At 43.1% G+C, this 21717-nt stretch overlaps 2 protein-coding genes across 2 annotated transcripts; one reads left to right on the top strand and one right to left on the bottom strand.

Annotated features, from left to right (window-relative positions):
- The first annotated feature begins 114 nt into the window (after positions 1–114).
- On the top strand, positions 115–9171 carry slc37a2 (solute carrier family 37 member 2). The gene is made up of 18 exons (XM_037467686.2): positions 115–667; positions 2041–2122; positions 2507–2597; positions 3186–3264; positions 3363–3498; positions 4487–4563; positions 5046–5212; positions 5582–5619; positions 5876–6028; positions 6299–6389; positions 6493–6555; positions 6843–6928; positions 7122–7170; positions 7435–7508; positions 7613–7691; positions 7876–7973; positions 8083–8147; positions 8235–9171. The coding sequence occupies exons 1-18, from the start codon at positions 609–611 to the stop codon at positions 8248–8250; spliced, it is 1503 nt and encodes a 500-aa protein (XP_037323583.1). The 5' UTR covers positions 115–608; the 3' UTR covers positions 8251–9171.
- Positions 9172–12177: 3006 nt separating this feature from the next.
- LOC119215475 (sodium- and chloride-dependent GABA transporter 2-like) lies at positions 12178–19498 on the bottom strand. The gene is made up of 14 exons (XM_037467680.2): positions 19078–19498; positions 18800–18934; positions 18406–18546; positions 18015–18102; positions 17449–17581; positions 17160–17294; positions 16969–17072; positions 16584–16708; positions 16050–16162; positions 15823–15960; positions 15017–15119; positions 14835–14935; positions 14359–14529; positions 12178–13490 (listed from the first exon to the last, which is right to left on the bottom strand). The coding sequence occupies exons 1-14, from the start codon at positions 19259–19261 to the stop codon at positions 13368–13370; spliced, it is 1794 nt and encodes a 597-aa protein (XP_037323577.2). The 5' UTR covers positions 19262–19498; the 3' UTR covers positions 12178–13367.
- Positions 19499–21717: the final 2219 nt, after the last annotated feature.

Here is a 21717-nt window from a genome sequence, read left to right as displayed (position 1 = left end):
ACTAATATCCTGATGGTCACTATCGTTGGGAACCACTAGGGGCACCTAGTCGTTCCAGAGCCTACCTCCTCACGCGCCGCTGTTTCCGGTGACGTAACTGGAGTGATAGGGGGGGAGGTGGGGGTCACATGGCCTCCGGAAGTCTCCCGACTGGAATATCCTATGGAATAACACATATATAGACAAATAATAACATTATTTTTATCCCGTCGGACGGCTTTTTTTTCCTCTCTGAAGTTGGGCAGGTCCGGACCCCCCACCCCACCACCACCGGTGCTGAATATAAACTCCCCGCCGGAGCAGAATGGAGATGTGCTGCATGTTTACCACGTCGCACCGAGAGGCTGCTTCTCTGCTTCACGGTTGTAACGTTAGTTAGCAGCTGGAATCTGCGGATAGCCTCAGCTCTCCAACCGGGTAATAAAGGCTTCAAACACCCGGCGAGCTGCCTCTAAGCGTCCCACCATCGGAGTTTTTTTTTTTTTTTTAATTTTGTATTTATTTTGGAAGGGTTTGAAAGCAGAAGCCTTCTCCCCATAAGACATGTCTGGGATCTGATCTTTTTTTTTTTTCGTGTTCCGACTGTGACGCAAGTTTCTGCCCGAACCATGAAGACTCCCCTGGCCCCCGGGATCCGGCTGGTCACGTCCTTTTCTCGGGATAGTTGGTGAGTTGTCCCGTGTGTTACTATTGTTGGTCCGTGGCGTGCTTATCGCTGCTGGGCTGTAAATGATCGGCTCAGCCGCGTCGATAAACGCATTCTGTGCATTTCTGATGTTACTATATAAATACCTACAATGTTGAGACCCACTGACTCGTTACCAACGTGTTATTACGTCCTTTTTACTCGCGTGTCTTTGCCGGACTAAAGATAAACTATTTTTTTTAAATGGGAATTTCAGATTTTCTTCCCTTATCGATGTATATGTGGCCTTTTAACAAATCGATACAGTCGCAAATCAAGAAGTTTGAAGGAATTTGGACGAAATACTTACACTTTAATAACCTCAGTGTCCTGTATCACTTATCAATGGGGGCCTCATTTATCTGAATTTTGCTCATTTACAGCAATCGAGAGACCCCCCCCCCCAAAAAAAAACATCCCAACGAGAAAAAATAAAAACTTTAACTTTAATTCAAACGTTTTCCTAAAGCAGTAAAACCCTCAAATTGCCCCCCACCCCCAGTGAAAGGAATCAATTCCACCATTTTAGAGTTTTTCTGTTTTTTTTCCCCTTGAAAGTTGACTGCAAAGATGAGTCAATTAACAAGATGGTTCACGAGTACTTCCACTAAATGCTTTTACACTTGTTCTTTCAGTGTTTCTCGCGGAGCCTGTTTGCGTTGATTAAAAGTGACGATGCCTTTCCATCTTTTTATTCGGTGTGATTAGTAAACCATAATAACAGCTAAAGGTGGCAGACATTGAGGAGTCGAGTCGGTAAGGTACTCGAGTACGGCCTACAGCAAGCAAACCGGCCCTGCACTAAATCCTGTCTTTGCAAAGTTAATAATATCAGCAGTAGAAATACAACAACAAAAAATACGTGAATACGAGTCAGAAAAGGTCATATTAAAGTAAAATTCCCAACCTAGAGGTCAGGCCCCTCCTAAAGGTTCACAAAATACCAACGTCATGAGAGCAGGAAATAAAAGAGGAAATCTCTGCACCACTGGTGCAACATATGTCAAAACCTGATGTTTCTGATATGTCATCATAGTTTTATTAGCGCTACCCAAATGTTACAACACGTGCCACTGTATAATGCTGATGTCGGCTTTGTGAATTAGGGATAAACATTTGACCAATTATGATTTCTACCCATACATTAGTGTAGTTGTAAACTCTCCGTTTCTACCCAGATGAAAACCGCTAATCTGTTACATGGTGGCAGCAGTTTGCTTTATTAAGATTTGAACATGTTAATAATTCTAATAGTATTTAATATCTATTTAAAAGCTGTTTTATGATTTTAAGAGTTCAAAAAGAAAGTAGTTATTTGTTGTTGTTTTCATTACGTCATCCTTTTGTTTTTGCAGGTATCGCGGTTTCATTCTTACCCTCACCTTCCTCTTCTACACGGCCTACCACCTTTCACGGAAGCCTATCAGCATCGTAAAGGTGAGCGCGGACAATTCAATTTCTTCTGTCCACGGGGCTTCTGCAGGAACGCGTCGGGGCCGTGGGTCAATAGAAGCGTGTTATTGGAGTTTGGAAATCAAGACGACTTAAAGAGCAAAATGATTAGAATGTAATGAATACACAGTTGAGAGAATGTTTCATTCGCAGACTTTATCTTCACAGTAGAAGGGTTTTTTACCTGAACTCGGACTCTTGATTATGTAAATGTGCCCTTTTCTTTTTTTTCGGTCTCTGACTGACACATGATGCATACATTTTTAAAGAGAAGAAACTTGAGTTCAGTTATTTAATGCTAACAAATAAAGTTTTATGTGCATTCTCCTGCAAAAGTTCATGCTTTTGATCGTTCTGTCTCATAATCAGAGTGAGCTGCACAGAAACTGTTCCTCAGTCATTCGACCTGCAGACCTAAACTTCACCAACAATGCAACATGGTGTGACTGGGCGCCCTTTGGTAAGTCCTTTATTTTGCTATCAACTCTGACACTACCACTCACAAGTAGATAATGCAGACTAGCAATGGGAATTTCCCCCAAAAATAAAATCTCTAAAAGTTCTAAGAAAACACTGTAAAAAACAAAAAAAAAACAAATTGGCATTAAAACTTTGGAAAACCCTTTTGTTTATACTTAAGTTCATTTGGCACTGTCCTACCAAAGTCAGGACAGGACAAATGCACAAGAACTTTGATTTTATACACTGCAGAAATAACATTCTAAAAGGATTCATATACACATTTACATAAATACACTTTCTCCGGTCGTCCAGCGGGGGAAAATACTTTATCGACATAATCCCTGAGTTTTTGTGCGGTTTATTCAAGGAATTGTTACGGGAAGAAATGTGTGTTCACGTTATTCACCTCAGCCAGAACTAGAGCGCTTCCTTATTCAAGCACATGACTCTAGCCTATTGATCAGTGACATTTGACCCACTTGTTCGCTGCTCAGGTAGTTTCCTTAAAAGCAGCCTCAAAGGACTCGTCCCCCCTCCCACTGAAACCTCCATCATCCTAACCGTTTCATTTGTGTCGTCCCTCCAGACCAGAGCAACTACCAGACCCTGTTTGGGGTTTTGGATAACTCCTTCTTGGTTGCCTATGCCATCGGCATGTTTTTCAGGTTTGTATGTGCTGTTGCCTGCAGACATCCTTTTATGTGTGTGTGTGTGTGTGTGTGTGTGTGTGTTTGTGCTTAGCTGAGTTTCTCGTTGTCAACAGCGGGATATTTGGAGAGCGCGTGCCTCTGCGCTACTACCTGAGCTTCGGGATGCTGATGAGTGGAGTGTTCACGTGTCTGTTTGGCCTCGGCTTTTACTTGAACATCCACTCGTTATGGTACTACTCCGTCGTCCAGGTAAAGAGACACTGCCGCAACGTCGTGCACGTCTTCAGTTCCCTGTCTGCTTATTAACCCCAAATAAACCCATGAACCATTTATTCTTATAGTGCTTTGTTTAAAAGCCCAATCTGTAAAATTTTGAACATTTGATTTGTTCCCATAAATGATAAAAAGGTATTGACTAAGATGCCCATTTGCAATCACCAGCAGAAAAGGCGGTGTGACATGTCACTTTCTTTATGAGTCAGTTGAAGAATTCACCACAGAGCTGAAGTAAAAATCCAGTTAGCCCAGCTTAGTGGGACGACTAGAAGCCAAACAACCTCTCGTGCATTTTAAGGCAGGAATAACCGCTGTATAAACTGAACTCTCATTAGGAGTGAAAGAGGGAAGCACTGATCAGATGAGCTGTCTATTGCTGACTCTGCAAAAACGCACACACACACACACACAGAGGTTCCATTGGTGGCCTTTGACTCTGTAGGAAATTACCTTTTGTCTCGGTGTGGTTGCACACTCACGAGAGTTTTGTTTTCACTTCATTATTATTTTTATCTTTGTCCAGTAATTACCACCCACATCGCCGAGCAGGTTTTAGTCATGTGATAGTCTGCTTACCTTGGGAACAAGTGAGGCAACGCCAGCTACTTTCCCTTCCTGTGTACAGTAATAATGCTGCAGTTTCATTTCATTTATTTGTTTTGAACAAAGTATTATTCTCACTTAGTCAACCAAATGTTCCCATGACCGTTCCCTGGAGTCAAATTCCACAAGTGAATTCAACGACTTATGCAACGGAGAGATCTCACGGCGGCTAATCACATGACACACAGCTGCAGTGTGCCGGGGGCTTATGTCGGCTGTGTGTGGGAATGTTAAGACTCTAGGCTCCTTCTCCCCTCTTTAAGTAGACTTTGCATCGAGAGGCTTTGATGTAGCAAGTTAACACATGCTCTTCCCCCCCCCCCCCCCCCCCCCCCCCCCCCCCCTCCCTGTTGTGCAGGTCTTGAACGGGCTCATGCAGACCACCGGGTGGCCTGCAGTGGTGGCGTGCATCGGGAACTGGTTTGGAAAGGGGAAGTGAGTACTGCGCAGTGTGCACCACGCGTTCAGCCCTGCTGACTCGGCTGCATTAGACGCGTCTTCTTGGGGCGGCCTGACTCCCACGCGCACATGTGTCACGTTTTGAGTGAACCCGTCCAACCCACGTCATGGATCTAAAAAGGCCCCTCAGATAAACCTGACCGTTCAGAAGTTTGTAATCTCCAGCCAGATGTCTGAGGGACTAAGATTTGCAATATTTTTTGCCTGATCCGCACACAAATGAAGGAATGAAGGAATGAAAAACTTCAAATTGTGGTTTTAGAAGGAGTGATGTGCCTGAGAAGTGGAGAGCGAGGCAAGCTGCTCTGCTTCGCTCAGCTAACATGTCCTCACTCTGTACTCGACACACACACACTTAATCAGAAAGAGAGCGAATAGCCGTCTTACCTAGATCGTTGAACTACTGCTTTGATGCGACTTACAGCTAATTGATTAATCTGTTGTGGTTTGATCATCAGACGTGGGTTCATCATGGGTGTGTGGAACTCCCACACCTCTGTGGGAAACATCTTGGGCTCCCTCATCGCAGGAGCCTTTGTGTCCTCGGCGTGGGGATTGTCCTTCATCGTCCCCGGGCTCATTATCGCCTCCACTGGGATCCTCTGCTTCTTCTTTTTGGTTGAAAGTAAGTTTCTGTTCTCTTTCACAGGAGCATTAAAAATGTCTTTTTCTTTTATTTTGAAGGGGGTTGCCTTTGCTAAGTAAACATCTGTTGACAGCTGAGCAGTGATAGAAAAGATTAAAATATAAGAAACCTAGGTAAACTACGCTGTTCCAAAAGCCAAAAGTACAGTTCTTTGCAGTAATGTGCAAAAAGTAAATAAAATAATGTGTTGATGTGTTTTATGATTAACTTAAAAGATTGGTTACTCCTTTCCTCCCTCAGTACAGACTGAAGTGTGAGAATGACTCATGGTGTTTTAGCGTTTCTCATCTTCACAAATATAGTTGTTGTTTTTTTTAATTCCGAATCACATCTTTTCCTCTTATTCAGAACCTGAACACATCAACTGCACTCCTCCCCAGCATCATGTGAGTAAAAGCAACCCACCTCCACGTACCCAATTCCTCCTGACTACTTATAATAAAGTTACTTGCATACCACCAGGAGCATGTACCCATAACTAGTACCCATATATGCATTTTATACACCAAAAACAATCAACGCCCACGGCAGCATGAGACGCTCTCCATTCTCTTCTACTTTTCTAGATTACAGGTGGAGATTCACATGTTTGAGACGTTCCTTCCGCTCTGTAACAAGACCCCCTTTTTTTTCTGTTTTCAGAGTGAGAAGGAGAGCGACGAGACGGAGTCTCTCGCCACTAACTCGTCCCCTGTAGACCGAGCCGCGTACGGTTCCATCAGCGCCGCCGAGCCCGCGGAGGTCGTCGAGCAGCACACGGAGGCCATCAGCTTCAGCGGGGCCCTAAGTATACCTGTGAGTGGCGACGACCTCTTTTGAACCATCCAAACGTCTTCCGCGCACGCACGTGTTCGTATTTCCGGGACGGGCCGCGGCTCCCGAATCGACGAGTCCGTTCACTCGGATACAATGTTTCACTTTACTTTGAGCTCGGGGGTCAAAGGTCTGTCTCGTTGTATCGTTACACCTCCTAGTAAAAAGGAGGCCAGGGGATTGTGAATCGCACGACTGATAATTAAGGCATTGCAGGAAAGCTTTTGACCGTGTTTTATTGTCTCCTTCAAGGGAGTGGTTGAGTTTTCTCTCTGCCTGCTGTTTGCCAAGCTGGTCAGCTACACCTTCCTCTACTGGCTTCCTCTCTACATCTCCAACGTTGGTCGGTATTTCATTTTTTTTTTTTTAAATGACGAGATCAGACATTGTAGTTTCATCCACATGAATTGCAATTGACTGAAATTGAGTGTTATTTTCATTTTCAGCCCATTTTGATGCAAAAGCGGCAGGAGACATGTCAACTCTGTTTGATGTTGGAGGAATCGTGGGTAAGCTTTGATTCAGTATATGACGATCTGACCGGAAAGAGAAATGAATCTGAAATACAAAATATCTGATGGAAACACACCTCGATAGTGTACTTCAGACCTGTAGGAAGGAAAACAAAAGGCCTTAATTGGAATTTGAAAAGATTATTAAAGACTTAAACATCAGCGTCAGTGATAGAGTTAATTATACATCATCGGGGGAATGTGACTAGTTGAGGTCATGCGACTGATGATCTCAGTGCTGCGAGGAGGACGTGAGCTGGCTTCAATGTGCTGTGTGTCAACAGGAGGCATCACGGCGGGCCTCGTGTCCGACTACACGGGAGGGAGGGCGACGACCTGCTGCGTCATGTTGCTCACTGCGGCCCCAATGGTGAGAATCATCTCATAAATCCAACAAATCCACACAGTCTACAGATGAAAAATTCTTTGTGGTTATATTATTTTTAAAGTTATTTTTGAAGGAAAGAAGTAGAGAAACGAGTTCCGTTGTAGTGTATGTGTAGACATAAACATATAGAAAGTAGATACAAGCAAGTACTGATATGTCTTTGTTCATGTTGCAGCTTTTCCTCTATAACTACATTGGACAAAGGAGCCTGGCTACTACAATCGGTAAGACTTGTTTCCCTTTCCTGTTTCCACATTTCTCACTAAGTTAAAAAAAAGAAAAAAACTCACTGGAAGAAATGCACAGGTGATGGGAGCAGTCAAACTTCGCCTCCTTTATTTTGAGTCATTTCCTTTATTCACATTGACCACACCTGTCTGATGCAAGTTAGGTGTGAGTCATCAGAAAGGAATATGTACATTGTTCTATTTATTCGCTGTGTAGTTACTATTTGCTAACTTTTTTTTTTTTTTTTTTACTATGTGTAGGTATGCTGCTGTTGTGTGGAGGCCTGGTGAACGGACCCTATGCCCTCATCACCACTGCTGTATCTGCTGACCTGGTAAGACCTGAAGCATCATGGGAAACACACCTGTGGTAGGACTGCTCGTACTGCAGTGAAAGATCGGAGTACATCTCCCACTTCTGTGTCTTTTGTTGCCACAGGGAACCCACGAGAGTCTGAGAGGAAACTCCAGGGCGTTGTCAACGGTGACGGCAATTATTGACGGGACTGGTTCTGTTGGTATGTGTGGAGTTATTTTTCGTGACTCCCTTTAAACAACTGTTACCTACACTTGAAAAGAAAGCTGTGAAAATGCAGTAGTTTATATCATACAATTAGGACAAGAATGAAATCTGCCTCCCTTCGGCTTGTGTTTAACATTGTATAACTTAATCCCATGTAATCATTGACGTGTTGTTTATAGGGGCTGCGGTGGGTCCTCTGTTAGCCGGCCTGATCTCTCCCACTGGCTGGAACCACGTCTTCTACATGCTCATCACGTCTGACCTCCTAGCCTGCCTGGTAAGAAACACCTTAGACTCAAAATGACCCGAGATCTTCCTCTCGTTGCTGCGTGTTCCACTGACGGCACCCTGAGTGACGCGCTGCCTGTTTGTTGGTCTGTCTGAAGTTTTTGTCCAGGCTCGTTTACAAAGAAGCTCTTGGTTGGTGTCGACGCGTCCCCCGAGCCAGAGGGTGAGTGTCCAACCCTGATTTTTGCCTTACACATTAAAAGATGGTATTGTGAATGGTTTGTAGTATTTTCAAATGTTTTGATTCCAGGTTCAAGGAAATCTGAAACACGGGCGCAATCAAACCGGGAACCAAGTGGAGAAAAGAGGGAGAAAATGCTGAAACTGACCTCAGTGGACATTATATACTTAACTGAATGGAAAACATTGAAGCCGCCAGTGGAGGATTCGAGGCACTAAAACTGACTATCTAGGCCGCCTTCTTCTTTTAAAAGACAGAAATATTTCTTTATGGACACAACACTTTTTTTTTTTTAAATGACTGATTTACCCATTCTAACTTGTTTTAATATTCTTTTATCATTAAAAAGTGTGTGCATTTTCTTAATTTCTGACTCCCTAGTTACTGCATAATAACAATGTATAACAACAATAACCTGAATAAGTTTTGAGATGATTCTTCTCATGTCTGGTTCAAATATTTCCTGAATAACAAAAATGTCAAATTATGAATATAAGCTTAAAATGGGACGGGTGTCAGCAAATCACACGGTTGACAATTGGTCTCCTAGCTCCTTGTTCTCCATGGCAACGTCTATAAAAAGGCAGTGAATGAGAGTGATAAGAATATTCTAGAAGGTCATCGAGAGGACAAACGCTTTTCTTCACAATGTTATTGAAAGTGGAACATTTCTCTTTCCACCCTTTAAATCAGATATGCTCCAAAATATGGTAGACTTACATGAAAAAACACTAAAAAGTGGTCTTTTATACCGGTACATATACTTGATTATATATAGCGTGTCTTGTACTGACTGACCTCAGCCATCAGAGGGCAGGAGGAAACCTCGTTTTTTGAGTGCTTCGTTCAGAGATCTGTTCAGTTTGAAGTTCGGAGTGAGTCACCCTGGGAGTGATGGGAGGTTTCCCATCTCTACTGGGAAACGTTTATCGGTGTGTGTGTGTGTGAGCTGATCCGTGTTTAACTGGAGCAATGAGAGCTGCAAAGTTTGAGGAGAGGTGTTGCTGTCTACACGTGTGTGAACGAGCTTTTTAAGTTTTTTAAATGTCACACGTAGCACGTGTAGCCCGGTGTATTACAGTAAGTTACTTAGACTAAGAATACTTAGTCATACTGTGAAGAGATAGGACTCACGCTTTCGCTAAACACTTCCAGTAAATTAGTTATAATGGTGTAATAGATTTCATTATTAGGTCTGGTTGAAGTGTGATGCCGAAAGACTTGAGTTAATGTGTCGCCAGAGGTTACCAACTGTCATTTAATCATCCATCACACCCAGTGGAGTCCTTTTTTCTGATATTAAGTTTCCATGAAAGATTTGATTAGAATCGATGTTTTGATAATGTCCCACGGCAGTTTTGGCAGTTAGAGCTCGGTCGTGATCGCTTCTCTGGAGCGATACAGTAAAACCTACTTGGGGACGTCGTGTCCCTTTCTCCATGGTGCACAGCTGCCAGGTGAGAATGTCTTTGTCGGTGTTTATGTCTCCTCTACTATTCACACATCATGTGAGGATGACTAATTTGTTTCAATTTAAAGTGTGCATGTGGCTGCCAACTCTCACACGTCGGCTGTGAGAAACACGAAAGAAACGCTTTCACACGCTCGTCAAAGAGGATTGAGGCCTCGTCAATCAGTGTCATAATTACAGCATCTTGTATATTTTGACCCATTTACTAAAGTTTTTTGAAATGTGGTTCACCTTGTGTCATATTTTATGTCCCTCTTGGCTGGTCAGTTTTTGGGTGCCTAGCTTAGCGTAGCACGCACCGCCTGGTCCCCCCCCCCCCCCACCTGTTTTTTGTCTTTGACAACACGTTCCTTGAGTTTCACTCAGTGCTTTGGCCCCCTTTAACCGCTGGCTTGTCTCTGGCATGTTAGCATCTGTTGACGATTTTTAATTAGGTGGGAAAAAGATAGACATGAGTTATAGTTTTTTAACACTCGCTGATCAAAAACACGTGCATCGTCTCACTGCCCTGGCTGCCTTGTTTGCAAAGCCCCGTGCACGCATGTAGGTGGCGTCTAGTTACAACATGTCTGGTCCGGGAGCAGGCGCCCCTCAAAAACCGTCAGAGCCGTGGCGAGATGAACCCGAGCTTATGGTGCTTCCAGTTGAAGTGCGGTTGTTCTTGGTTCTGTTTTTTCCCCCGAAAGCAAATGCATTAGTTGAAGAATTCTTGGCCTTGGCCCATTAACGTACTGAACTAAGCTGCTCCGTTGTCACGGTTACTCGCTCACGTGTGGCTCTGTGACTCACACCTGATCCATATTAGCTGATTAGTGCAGCCTGACATGACTTGATATATCTTGACGCGTGTGGTTTTAAAGATGAGTAGAAATTGATCCGGTTCGGTGCAATGACCATTTATTGCTCTTCTGCATAAAGAATTTACAAACCAAAAACATGAGGTGAAAAAAAACAAAAAAACAATTAAACTAGTGTAGTCTAATGTAGTCTCTTATACGGTGGGAGACGGACCTGACAGACCTGTGGCCATATTACTCACTCACTCGTCACACACACACTACTATTCACAGCAAAGAAACATGAAATATAGCTCCATAAGGCTCCTACCCCTTCCTGCCCTTTTTAACTCTGCCCCCCCCCCCCCCCCCACGTTAAGATATAAGCCTCCCCCCTTTATAAACCTACTTCCCCCCCAAGTCCCTTCTATCCACCCCTCAGCCATAGTTGGACACAATAAGCCGCACATTATGAACTGACCGTCTTTAGAGACGCATTAAAGCAGACCTCGGGACAGGCCCAGTTTAAGCTTGGATTCGCTCCAATTTAATATCAACTTCAAACTCGTGTCAGTCGTACATTATTTCACACCTACTTTTTGCATTCTTTGATCTGATGTGATTAATGTTGACGGGGCTGCAGTGCGTACACACCGCAGGATAATGGGGCGAGTAACGGAAGCTGGAATGTGCACCGGGTATCCCGGGGGCATGGTGGATTCACTTCGGGTCCTAAAGGAAATAGAGGAGCAAGGTGTGGTGGAGCGAAAGAACTCAAAGAGCCACTACGTGCAGGGTCTAATTTTTCTTCTCGTTTTCTCACACACACCCTTCACATAAGGTGTTGATCTCACACCTTGGCTTGTCCCCTGGAGCCATCCTGAAACGAAGATTTTATTCATCCTGTTTCTCACTGCTTCTTATCCTTCTCCAAAAAAAAATGATTTGCATGAAGAGAACTTGGATATTGATAATGGTCATGCCAATCTATAAACGACATTAGAATCAATGCTTGAATAACGTCTTAAGCAGAAAAACAGTTTTATGATCCTTCAACAGCTCTCAGTCATGATTCATACACTCAAGTCATAAAGTAGAAGACACTTGGTTCCATGAGCCCTTGAATGGCATTTTTAGTGTTTTTGTCTTACTCACACACTTCAATGACTAATTGCTTTAGTTTTAAACAGTTTCATCACCGTTTTGGGGGCTGCTGATTCTCAAAACTGACTGAAATACACCCAATAGAGGCTGTCCTCCACACTGTCCTTCAATTACTTTCTCGATTTGAGAAGCCTGCGGTCCCCGTGGGTGCGCAAAACAGTGCAGAGACTTTAATCTCTCAGTCTTATTAGGGCAGGTTACGTTTTGACTGCAATTAAAGTAAAGAAAAATAGTATTGGAGTTCAAACCCACATCTTTGATCAATCCAACCAAGTTAATTAATATGTTTTTGAAGGTTCTCTTTTTACACATTTTTGATCCGCCAGCCCTGGAACCCAAAGGTAGTTATTGTATGCTATGCAAGTTGAGCAACTGTACTATAGTGTGTGCATACTTAAATCCTGTGTGCATGTTACTACATGCCAGTGACTAAAACATGTGCACGATGTATTTACAGTTAACTTCAGTGACCAAAACCACACTGACGCTTCCAGTCAGTATGGTGACTTATTAAAAATGGACAAACAGGAATGCTTATTCTCACATCATCATCTACTGGTAATTGACAAATCTTGACAAGCATTCCTGTTGTCTGTGCATTTTTAATAAGTCACCATACTGACTGGAAGCGTCAGTGTGGTTTTGGTCACTGAAGTTAACTGTAAATACATCGTGCACATGTTTTAGTCACTGGCATGTAGTAACAGGCACACAGGATTTAAGTAGGCACACAGTGAGTACAGTTGCTCAACTTGCATAGCATACAATAACTACCTTTGGGTACCTCGGGCTGGCGGATCAAACCCGGCTTCTTACTCTTATTGTGGAAGGTTAACACGCTGGAACATGGAGCTGACAATTTGACATGTAAAAGTAGAACAGGCTGACTCACTGTGGGATCGTATGCTGGGGCCCTCGTTGAATAGAATTGTCATAGTTGATACTCAATGGCAGCTTTTCCAAGATGCCAAAGTTCTCCCTTTAATAGGAGGTAAAAAAAAGTGATCACATTAACTTCATAACTTTCACAATCAGCCATCCTTTTTGTATTTGTTGATCCATTGTTTGCATAGCAAGGGCAGATGAAATATATTATATCTACCATTTACCACAAGGTAATGGCAAAAGTAGCAGGTCAACCCAGAGTCCATTAGGTGTACAAAAAGTTAAAGTATTGTGTATCGAGGTAAAATAACCTTAATGTGTTGTTACAAGGCATTTACCACAGTTTAAAGAGTTCATATGAAGACGTGTGTGTAGCACTTTATATGGCGCATACATTCCACTCCCTATTTAGATGCAAATATACTGCAGCACTAGACAGAAAAAGATGACTATATCACATCACTATATGAACAATACAGAAAAATGTAGCCAGTGGATGTACAATAAAACTACTCACGTTACAAAAAAAACCCAAAGGAAATCATACAAAACACACATTAAAATGCAACATGGCAGATGTGATCCATGCATGGGCATTACATAAAAATAGTTGTAATAATCGGTCTCATTTTCCATATTCCTGCCAAATTATATTGAGAAAGATGGTTTGAAAACTGTACAGGTAGATGTAGATCAACAACTTTATGTGAGGATAAGGCCGGCTGCTCACAGAGACATTTTGGATTAAAGTTCAAAGTTCAACAATGATTCAACTGCACCTTTATTTCTTAAACTAAAGCTATTGGTTCGAGTTGGTTGAGAGCAGCCTGTCAGGGTCTTTGGTGGCCACGGTTCAGAACCAAGGGCAGTATGTCTTCATGATGTTGCTTTACTCATGATGGAAACCTACTGAGTGAGTTCCACATTATGGGATAAAGGTTTAAGCTCTGTGAGGGCCGTGGTGCCCACTGTGGGAAGAACTTTTTGATCCAAAGCAAGATCCACCGGCTGGCACAGTAGCAAGAAACGCTGAAAAAAGAAAACAGTCAAATTCAGTTGAGCTGCGGATAAAACACAACGTTCTTTGCAATATTACTCCTTTATGTTTTTCATAATGCATAAGTCATAAATCAGTATTTATAAGTTACTCATTGAAATGAAAAATAAATGTGCTGTATTGCACTATAAAGAGGTGTGGTACCCTCTGTAAAAAAGCTGTCGTATGCTCATCTACGGAACAAAGGAAGAATGGTTCTGAGATTCTGTTTTGCTTTTCTTGTGCAAACCCTTATGAAAAGCTTAAGGGGAGATTTGAAAGCTTTGGTGGGATTTAGATGTCCATTGTAACTGCAGTAATGAACAAAGTACTCAAATCCTGTAAAAGTAGTAATACCACAGTGTAAAAAAACTCTGATATTGACTCAGAGATTCAAGTTGTCATTGTGCTAAACAGCCCATCACTGGCTTGTTATTATTGAAGCTTTATTGTAAACCCCTTCAATGTTGCTGGAACATGTGATGCTAATGACCTTGTTCTTCCATTCACAAAGTAACTTCAGTTTTCAAAATAATATAGTTGAGTGAAAGGTTTTTGCCCCTGAAGTAAAGAGAATACGAGGTAAATACCGAACAAATATCCATTCAGAAGTAAAAGTTTGAGTTTTTTTACTAATTTAATCCCAAAAACTGTTCATCTAGAAGGGAAATAAATCCTGTCGATAATTCCAGGAGAGAAATAATGGAGAGAGCCAGCGAGCTGCACAGCTCTTTGTTGAGTTAAATAATAATCAAACTTTAATCTATTTAAGAGGTTAAAAGTTTTACCAAACATCAGAGTGTAAAATATGGCCATACTGAATGTTTTCAACTCAGAGGGAAGAAAGAGGAGTATATTCACCTGTCGAAGAGTCCCTTTTCCCTGGATTATTTTGTGTACCATATAGAGAGGGATGAGGGAGAGGGAGACCGTGGCTATGAACCAACCCAAGACGTTGGCCCAGAGTGGATAAACATAGGTGTTACTGAACTTCAGCGGGGTGTATTTGACGATGGAGAAGATGAAGGTGCCCTGGTGTTAGAGGAGACAAATGTGTTAAATGTGACAGTCTGTGACACTGACACTTAGATTAACTCTAGTCTCCCCATCCTGGGATCTTCTGCTGGGAGGAATGATAATAAAATGTAAGGTTCAAAAGAGTCAAGACGGATGCTCTACGTACACTAGATTTGTCCTATTAAATGTGTGTATTCTCAGCTGTGGGAGGTAGTTTCTCCTTTTGTCTCATGAACCTGTATCATACCCCACATCTAATACAACAGTCAGGAGACTGAAAGCATGCATGAAACATCTGATCAAAAGGACGGAACTCTTACAAAACAGAAGCAGGGAGTGATGTAGCGCCAGCAGTACTTCATCAAAGGGTACGGGCGATACCCGATCATGTCTGTCACGTTGCCATAGAAACGATCAGCACCTTTAGGAAGGCAAGCGACATTAGACCTGTTAAAATAAGTACTAACTCTTTTTCCGTTTTCTGTGTTTTCTTCCGACTCACCGTACACCCAGGCAATGCTGACTGACTGGAAAAGGGAGAGGATGAGCAGGGTGGTACCGCTGCAGACGTGATGATCCAACAGGTGGAGCAGGTACATCCCTCCCTAAAAACACAAGGGCACAGGTAACCGCTACATCAGGAGTAAGACTTTTGTGCATCACGTAGGTAGCTGAACTATGGCTTGATTTGCATAATCCTGCTCGTTAGTTTAGCACACCTTTCCTCTGACAGCAACAGGAGGGAGGGGCTTGATTACATCAAATATTTTCCTTGAAGGCACCATGGGTATCTCAGCGAGAGAATAGCATTAATTGGCTTTGATGATGTCTGATGACGCATCAATGAACCCAAAAGTACTGTGCGTGCAAAAACCTGCTCGTCTTCTAGCCAAGAGGTAGGCGTCCATGCATCAGGGTTCATACACATTTTGACCAATGGATTTCCATGACTTTTCATGACCGTACGAACCCTGATGCATATGAAGCTCGGGCAAGTTGTTGTTTAGCTTAGCTTAGCATAAAGACTGCACCCACTGCCTCCTGACCACAAGAGAAGTACAGCATATAATGCCACATAAAGAACAGAAATGCACGTTTTTACACTTGTGAAATAGAATGTGCACTTTAGTACTGGTCAATTTTTTTTACCCGTTTTTGTTTTTTATCCTTTTTCAGTCACTATGTGTTATTCGGCTATCTGTCGTTTTAATGCACTTTTTAAATATTTAAAAAATAGTTTCTCAAGCACATTAAGTTTATTGTAAATAATATGTTGGACAGCATTGGTAAAGGGTCTTGCTAACAAACCTCAGTGACCAGGCAGAGTCCCAGCAGGCAGCAGACACTGCAGAGAGCCAGCAGGACCAGCTCGCGTCGATAGCCTTGGCGCAAGGAAGTAGGGAACAAATCCGTCAATGACGTCATCATACACTCCAGGCCGACAAACTGCCAGGAACCGGATGAGAGGGAAGAGAATCAGGACGCCGTTCGTTTCCATCGCTCCTTGGTTCATTCAGAGGGATTCGGGCCGTTACCTGACTGTCCAATCCCAGCAGAATGATCATGAGGAAGAAACACACGGACCAAACCTGAGGCATGGGCATCATGGCTACAGCGCGTGGGTAGACAATGAATGCCAACCCCGGGCCTACACACACACACACACACACACACACACACACACACAAACACAGAAAGCGTGTGTTAACCGTTTTATCTTTGTTTCATATGGGAGTCATTGAGTTTGATGCCGTTGTGGTTCTGAATGGTTGGAAAAATGGAGATCAGAATTAACGTTGTAAGTGACTCGTTCCCCTTTTTGTTGTTGCGTTTAGCTCTGCTTGCTGCTTGCGGTTAATCATTCTCAGTTGTGGTGGCATCAAGTAAGCCTCTTAGGTTGGAACAATAAAGGGCTAAGGATCAAGGAACAAGGCGACAATTTGGCAGAATTTCCACACTTCAGCAGGTAGTGTCGTAATTTATAGAACTAGGTCCCCTAAAAAAAAAGCTGCAAAGAAAATGTCTCTCTGCTCACTATTTAGTTGAACGTCGCCTCAGTCGCTACTTGCCTGATTGGGCCACTTCAGAAATATCCACCCCTTGTTCGTTGGTCATGAAACCCAAAACAGAGAAAATGGCGAAGCCCGACACAATGCTGGTGGCACTGTTCAGTAGACACAAGTAGAAACAGTCCCTGCAAGAAAAATGGACAGTTTTATTGTAAATGTGTAAGCAGTAAATGCTCATTTTACGAGCACATGTTGAACTTGATCAGCAGGTTTTGTTACGTTATCCTCCTATTGTGTGTGTGTGTGCTCCTTTTATGCTGTCGGTTTTAAGTGTAGATGCACCCTATTTATGACAACACACATTTTGCCAATTAACTCAAACAGGGACATTTATTTGGAGACACATTTCAAGGTGGGGAGTTTTGACACATGAGCTCGCCGTCACCTGTAACAGTCGTTGTTGTAGGTGTTGTAGCTCCCAAGGGAGGTGAGGAACCCAAGGCCGATGGCATAGGAGAAGAAGATCTGAGTGCCAGCATCCATCCACACCTGAACAAGTCAAACAAATAACTGCGTTCATGTGCATGATGACGCCCTGAAGGGAAAACCCTCGGAAGAGCCTATGTGTGCTTTTACCTGGGGATCTGAAAGGCGGGAGAGATCGGGGTAGAGGTAGTAAATGATGCCATCTATTGCCCCTGGTAGTGTTACGCCACGTATCAGCAAAACAAACAGCATAACAAAGGGGAAAGTGGCTGTAAAGAAAGACGCCTGTGAGGAACAAAGAAACATGGACAGGTAAAGTCAATTTGAACCATCCCACAGTCTAACAAATACTATATTTTGTGATCATTACATATCAAATTCAGTGGCATTTTTCTCCAAATGGCCATGAACATACGTAACAACACTCAGTCTAGCTCACCTTTCCTGTTGACTTGATGCCCTTCCAAATGCAAAAGTAGCAGATGACCCAGGTCAGGATGAGACACAAGACCAGCTCCCACCTCAAGCTTCCGACCTCCTCGATGCCACCGGAGATCTTCAAAACCCGGCGCCTGGACAGAGGAGGTGCAAAGGGGAGCAAGGGTGGCGTTGAGAGGGGGCGAGCAAAACAAATGCAACTTCAGGTGTTGGGGAAAGCTAAATGCAAAATGGATGTCTTGGATGTGTTTTGGTAGATAAATTACATTAAGGTACCCAATGTAGGAAGCCTTTCCAGTAGAGATAACATGACAGAGTGCCCTTTTCGATGCCCACAGAAAACCCCTCAACATGTGAAGTAATTAAGGCCCTTCACAGATTCTAGTGGCAAAACTGTGCTGCAATGGCGTATAGGCGGCAATGCATGTTATATAAAATGTTTTTTTCCACCACTGTCACTCCAAACCAGACTGTGACTGTTGAGAAAAGAGAAAGAGGGCGGAGCAGAAAGAAAGGGTAGGGATTGAAAAGGATAATTAGCATTTCATTCAACTTGTCTGTGCTTACTCCCAGAACTCCACAACAGGAAGTGTGGTATTCCGTGTGGATGTCGTGCTGAGGCTCAGATTTCGATGGATGATGTCCAGACATGAGTCTAGTGCAAGAAAACAAAACGCTGGGAATAAAAACTACTTTCAAAGTCAAAGGTGAACTTAAAACTTTGCATTGTTGCATCCTACAGAGATAAAAACTTCAAAATAGCAACAACAACTGAGAGAATCTGACAGTCTTCTATCCTTGTATCCCCAGCGTTGCATTACACTCACTGAGTGGAATAAAAACAATCCTTTTAAACAATTCCCCTTGGTGGAAAGTCTTCATACAAATGTGCAGGGTCATTTTATGAACTTTTCAGCTACAGGTATCCAAACCCCTCGCCAAAAGCCACAGGACATACCTGTGTTCCACTCGTGTCCACATGATGCCCAAGGTAACTCCGCGCTGAAGGACAAGAACAGGTAGAAGAAGGCCCATGCAATGATGATGATGTACGAGGTGGCACTGAATGCGATGATTAAGTGGCTGGCATAGCCCATGCCTGAAAAACAAAAATACATGCAGGTGAAGTTGGCAAAAGGGTAATATTCTGTTATTAAACACAGCTTTTTGGGTGGAAAGTTACCGGTGGAAATCATAAATTAAACATTTTAACATGATTTTAATTAAAAGCACAAATTATCGTTTTGATTCAAGACAATTGGGGGACAAAGGATAAAAAAGACACGATGCGTAATTACGCGCGCCTTTCACATTATTGTCTGAACGGGGGGAACAAAGTTAATTTTATTTACCTTGGAAAAGCGGACAAATCCTTCTCCAGCACGTGACACTCCCCTGGCTGGTGTATTGTCCTAAGGCAGTCTCGAGGAAGAATAAGGGTATTCCGCACGTAATCATGAACAAGGTGTATGGTATGAAGAACACGCCTGTAAAACACATGTTTTACTTCTTAATGCAACAATAGATGTATATGCATAAATGCATGTAAATATATATATATATATATATATATATATATATATATATATATATATATATATATAAGCAACAGTTACTTTAAAATACTCGCCTCCGCCGTTCCTGTAGCACAAGTAGGGGAACCTCCACACATTACCAGGTCCGATTATTGCGCCCATCACGGTCAGGATGAACTCGGCTTTACTGCTCCAATGACCCCGTCCCTCCAACTCCTTCGGCGTCGGCGGAGATTTATTTTCCGATGAAACTGTGCACGTGCCATTGTTTCCTTTCATGGCCGTCTTTACTCCCTTTAAAGTCCTTAACCGCGCGGTAGTTTCCTCGAAACAGCCTGCAGTGCCAAAGACAAAAACTTACGCACGACTGTGCGTCCTAGCAACCTCTCCCACTGTCAGGCAGGACTGTGTGTGTGTGTGTGTGTGTGTGTGTGTGTGTGTGTGTGTGAGTGAGTGAGTGAGTGAGTGAGTGAGTGAGTGAGTGAGTGAGTGAGTGAGTGAGTGAGTGAGTGAGTGAGAGAGAGAGAGAGAGAGAGAGAGAGAGAGAGAGAGAGAGAGAGAGAGAGAGAGAATGAACAGTTGACGTGAGGATGTGGTTGACATGGAGATCCTTCCATGAGAGAAGATGCGGCGCTACCCCCGGATACGTAGATGCATAGGGGAGGGTGTCAAAAGAAAACCTGGAGAGGTATGGATCCGCTTTCAAACGTCATCAGTGTAATGGGTTCCACCCGCGGTTCTTTAACTCGGATTCAAACGACTCCGTTGAGTATTACAATGGGACGAAAAGCACTCGCTTCAAGGACGACACAGGATGACTCCTGCATATCACGATATATTCTATGTACATTTTGTAATAGTTTTTGTTAACCTCCCACCACTTGGGGGCGTGGAGCTATGTTTCAATTAGGCCCCGCGGTCCATATAATCAGCAGGATTATCTGCCACAGGTGTGTTTGGGTCTTTTGATGGTGTCGCTAGTGGTAAACAGTGTTATTACTTTCATTTTGGAGTAGGAAATAAGCAATTTTCATAATGAAAATAAATTAACATATTGCTTTTATTTTAGGAAAGTTACAGATGATAATGCCAAATGCAAATATACCACACACGAGTCCATTTGTGTATCAATCCTTCAAAATAACTAACAAAGTACACGTCCCAAAGTATACTTAAATTTAGGAACTATGACTAACAAAAATAGTCCCATTTAAGCTGCAGGTGCATTGGACAGGGGTCTTTGGACTCTGTATTTGAAAAGCAAAAAGTTATTGGGAACAAATAGATTGGCACAGTGATTCAAATAAAGTTTTTTTTTTAGAGAATTGTCTTTACAGATGCCATTTCAAATAGAAAGTTTGCAAAAAAGACCACTGAAAGGGGAATAAAAGACAAAGATCCCTCTGAGAAAAAGTTCTATAATAATAGAAGACATCAGCAAGACATCATTCAATAGTGTACTACTACTACTTGTTTCATTATGTTCTGTCTTTCTCTAGACTATACATAATGGACGATTAAAGCAGTCTTGCTTACTTGAACTTTATTGGTGTGCAGTCATCAATACTCGTAACGTAACGTTATCCCGTCCGCTCCGCGTGTGCGGTGTACCCTCCAAATCCGTCCCCCGTACAACAGTGCTTCAACAAACGATCCTATTGTCACATCTTTCTTTTTCTTTTTTCAAGTTAGTCTCTTTCCCTGAACTAAGACATTCGAGTGTAACACACTTTTACCATCTGCTCTGCTCCTTTACAACAGATCTAAAAACATGGGCAATAACAAATCAACGTGTTCAAAACATCTGTTTTCCACAAATGCAACAAGTGTATATAACAACACATTTCCATTTCCCCATCACATCCCTTTTTTTTTTTTTCTTTTTTTCATAGTCCATCCTCCAATCACTGCGAATAGTCTGTCAGGTAGTGGGGTCTGACAACTTGTCGACCTGACCTGGTGACCGTCTCCAGGTTCGTTGGGCCACCTGGTGTTGCGGGAGCCTCAGTCACTGTTGGTGTGGGTGTGTTCTGTCAGCATGCGCCTGGTGAGATTGTGCCTGAGGTGGCGACGATTTCTCCTCAAAACACCACCTGACTCCAACTCCACCTCATACGATCTATGGCTCACCTGTCGCATCACCTTCGCTGGTCTCCAGCCCCTGTGTGTGTCACAGGGCTGTACCCTCACATTGTCCCCTCTCTCCAGAGTGTCCATGTCTTTCGCTGTGTGGTTGTAGTACTTTTCCTGTCTCTGTCTGTTGTATTTCAGACCCTGTTCGTTGTGTGTTACCTCTGGCTTCAGCAGAGTGTCCTTCGTGGGAAGCAGGGTCCGGGTCCTCCTGCTTAGGAGTCTCTGTGCCGGGCTTGTGTTGAGGCCCTGGCTCGGCGTGTTGCGATGATCCAGCATGGCCAAGTACGGATCCTGTCCCGCTGCTGCAGCCTTCAGCATCAGCCGCTTGGCTGTCTTCACCGCTGACTCCGCCTTCCCGCGGGTATCCTGGCGACGATGTCCTGTGTTCAAAGTCCCACTTTTGGCTGAAGTGCTGAAACTCTAGTGATGCATATTGGGGTCCGTTATCTGAGATAACAATGTCTGGAATCCCCTGTCGGGCAAAGTGGGCCTTGAGTTTTCTGATCACTGTGTTGCTTTTCGTGTCAGGCAGATAATCAACCTCCCAAAAGTTTGAATAGTAGTCTACTGTTATCAGATAGTCTTTATTGTGGAAGGAGAAA

The sequence above is a fragment of the Pungitius pungitius genome, chromosome 16 (assembly GCF_949316345.1).
Source record: "Pungitius pungitius chromosome 16, fPunPun2.1, whole genome shotgun sequence".
In the NCBI taxonomy this organism is placed as follows: Eukaryota; Metazoa; Chordata; class Actinopteri; order Perciformes; family Gasterosteidae; genus Pungitius; species Pungitius pungitius.
Note: the sequence above shows the minus strand (reverse complement) of the source record. Positions and strands in the feature narration are given on the sequence as shown.